The 2,508-nt window shown below is 40.6% G+C and overlaps 1 protein-coding gene across 1 annotated transcript; it reads right to left on the reverse strand.

Moving 5' to 3' along the window:
* Window positions 1-537: 537 nt before the first annotated feature.
* Window positions 538-1,821, reverse strand: LOC142630247 (uncharacterized). The gene is made up of 2 exons (XM_075804227.1): window positions 1,663-1,821; window positions 538-1,047 (listed from the first exon to the last, which is right to left on the reverse strand). The coding sequence occupies exons 1-2, from the start codon at window positions 1,819-1,821 to the stop codon at window positions 538-540; spliced, it is 669 nt and encodes a 222-aa protein (XP_075660342.1).
* Window positions 1,822-2,508: the final 687 nt, after the last annotated feature.

Raw genomic sequence — 2,508 nt, forward strand, 5'->3', positions numbered from 1 at the left:
TTGAATACTCTTACGTGCATGCATTGTCTCATCTGTTGGTTAGACGGATATACTTTAGGTCTTTCCTCGTCCATTGGTTAGATGAATACACCTTAAGCTTATTTTTCTACTTTATCCTTATTTTAAGGACAGCATATAGACGTCACATCCTTGCTTCCAGAGATTTTACTCATTAAGGGCTTTTAGCCTTCTTGTGGATTAGTTTTAATGAGTGCATTATCATCATGAGAATTGAAAATTCACACAACATTATACATTGGAAGCCCAAACACTACTTACAAAAAATTCGTCCACAAGTTTTGTCACATGCTTAGAAGCTAGTGCCTTTAGGGAATTAAAGATACAAATAAACAAATCAAGTCCATGACTTCGTCCATAGTCCATAAACAGCGCATAGTTTAGAAACATACACTTTTAGGAAATTAAAACATAACATATAATACTAATAACAAACACAGGTAGTGAAAAGTAACACATAACTTCAACTCATCTAGGATGATCTCGTCCAGAGTGATGCTCGTCTAGGATGATACCCTACTAGTAATATCTTCTCAAATGCTCCACATTCCAGGGGTGCTCCAACTTTCTTCCGTCCAAGGCTTCAAAGTAATAAGATCTTTGTCTCTTGCAATTAATAACCACGTAAGGTCCTTCCCAATTAGGTCCCAGTTTCCCATGGGCTGGGTTTCTGATTACCAGAGAGACTCTTTTTAGGACAAGGTCCCCAATGTTGAAGCATCTTGGTTTCACCATTGCATCATATTTTCTGGCCATGAGGTTTTTATACCTTGCTTTTCTTTGTTCCGCGTCCATTCTTATCTCGTCTATCAGATCAAGGTTGAGATGAGGTTGCTTTTCATTATCCTCATCTTGATACTTCATCACCCTGTGGTTTGCCATGTGCACTTCTGTAGGTATCACAGCTTCGCTCCCATAGGTTAGTTTGAAAGGAGTTTCCCTTGTGAGGGTCCTCATGGTCGTCCTGTAAGCCCATAGAACACCTGGTAGCTCATCTGGCCATACTCCCTTTGCTCCTTCAAGCTGAGTCTTGATAATTTTCAACAAGGATCAGTTTGCAACTTCTGCTTGTCCATTTGCTTGTGGGTAGGAGGGTGAGGAATAATGATTCTTGATTCCAAATTACTCACAAAAGTCTCTGAAAGGTGTGTTGCCAAACTGCTGTCCATTATCAGATACTAGTACCCTAGGTACCCCGAACCTGCATATAATGTTCTTCCAAACGAAGCTTTTGACATTCTGCTGCGTGATCTTGGCTAAGGGTTCGGCTTCCACCCATTTTGTAAAGTAATTGATCCTTACTACCAAAAATTTCATCTGCCTGGTTCTAAGTGGGAATGGCTTTAGGATATTCAGTCCCCATTGCGCAAAGGGCCATGGGACCATCATCGGGGTGAGATACTCCGATGGCTGTCTAAGGACGTTGCTGAAATGTTGACATTGGTCACACACCTTGACATAAGCCTTAGCATCTACTTGAATAATCTGCTAGTAGTAACTTGCACGGACGACTTTTTGGACTAGCGCTCTCGCTCCTAAGTGGTTTCCACGTGCTCCTTCATGAATCTCCCTTAACACATAGTTTGACTCGTTCGGGGCTAAGCACCTTAGATAGGGTTGAGATAAACCTCTTTTATATAATACCTCGTTTATGAGGACAGACTTAGCAGCTTTGATCCTTAACTTACTAGCCTTGTCCTTATCCTCTAAAAGCCTTCCATCTTTGAGATAAACCACTATTAGAGTCATCCAATTTTTTTCTCCTTCTATTTGCTGTACCTCTGTAAGGTTTATGCTTGGCATGTACTAGACATTGTCATACTTGTCCATAACCCCCTCTGCCGAAACTGCTTTTGTCAAAATATTTGCTTCCATATTTTCCTCTCTTGGGACTTGAACAAAACTAGCTTCCTTAAATTTTTTGACAAGTCGCTTCATCTTGCTAAGATACTTCTTCATCCGGTTTTCCTTAGCTTCACACATTCCATTCACTTGATTTATGATTAACTGAGAATCTCCTTGGACGACTATTGACTCTGCCCCTAAGGACTTCGCCAATTCCAACCTTTTAAGGAGAGCTTCATATCCAGCTTCATTATTAGTTGTCTGAAATTGTAGACAAGCTACATTTTTCAACTTATCCCTTTCAGGGGATTTTAGTACAACTCCAATTCCTCCTGCATGTAATGTGGACGAACCATCTACATAGACGACCCACTTCTGAGCTTTGTCAATCTAGTTTAACCCACTTTAGTTGGGAGTGAACTCTACAATGAAATCCGCCAACACTTAAGCTTTTATAGCGCTTCTTGGTCAGTACTTGACATCAAACTCACTGAGTTCTATGGCCCATTGGATTACTCGTCCTGCGGCTTCCAACTTGTTCATCGCCTCCTTGAATGGATGATCTGTCAAGACATTGATGACATGAGCCTGAAAATAATGTCGTAACTTACTAGAAGCTATGATCAAAGCAAAAGCTAACTTTTC

The sequence above is a fragment of the Castanea sativa genome, chromosome 1, assembly GCF_040712315.1.
Source record: "Castanea sativa cultivar Marrone di Chiusa Pesio chromosome 1, ASM4071231v1".
Taxonomy (NCBI): Eukaryota; Viridiplantae; Streptophyta; class Magnoliopsida; order Fagales; family Fagaceae; genus Castanea; species Castanea sativa.

Excerpts from the sequence above, each read along its gene's own strand:
- LOC142630247 (XM_075804227.1), bottom strand. The coding sequence starts at position 1,821 with ATGCCAAGCATAAACCTTACAGAGGTACAGCAAATAGAAGGAGAAAAA. Across the intron at positions 1,048-1,662 it reads AGTCTGTCCTCATAAACGAG|ACTCAGCTTGAAGGAGCAAA; the intron begins GTATTATATAAA and ends AAAATTATCAAG.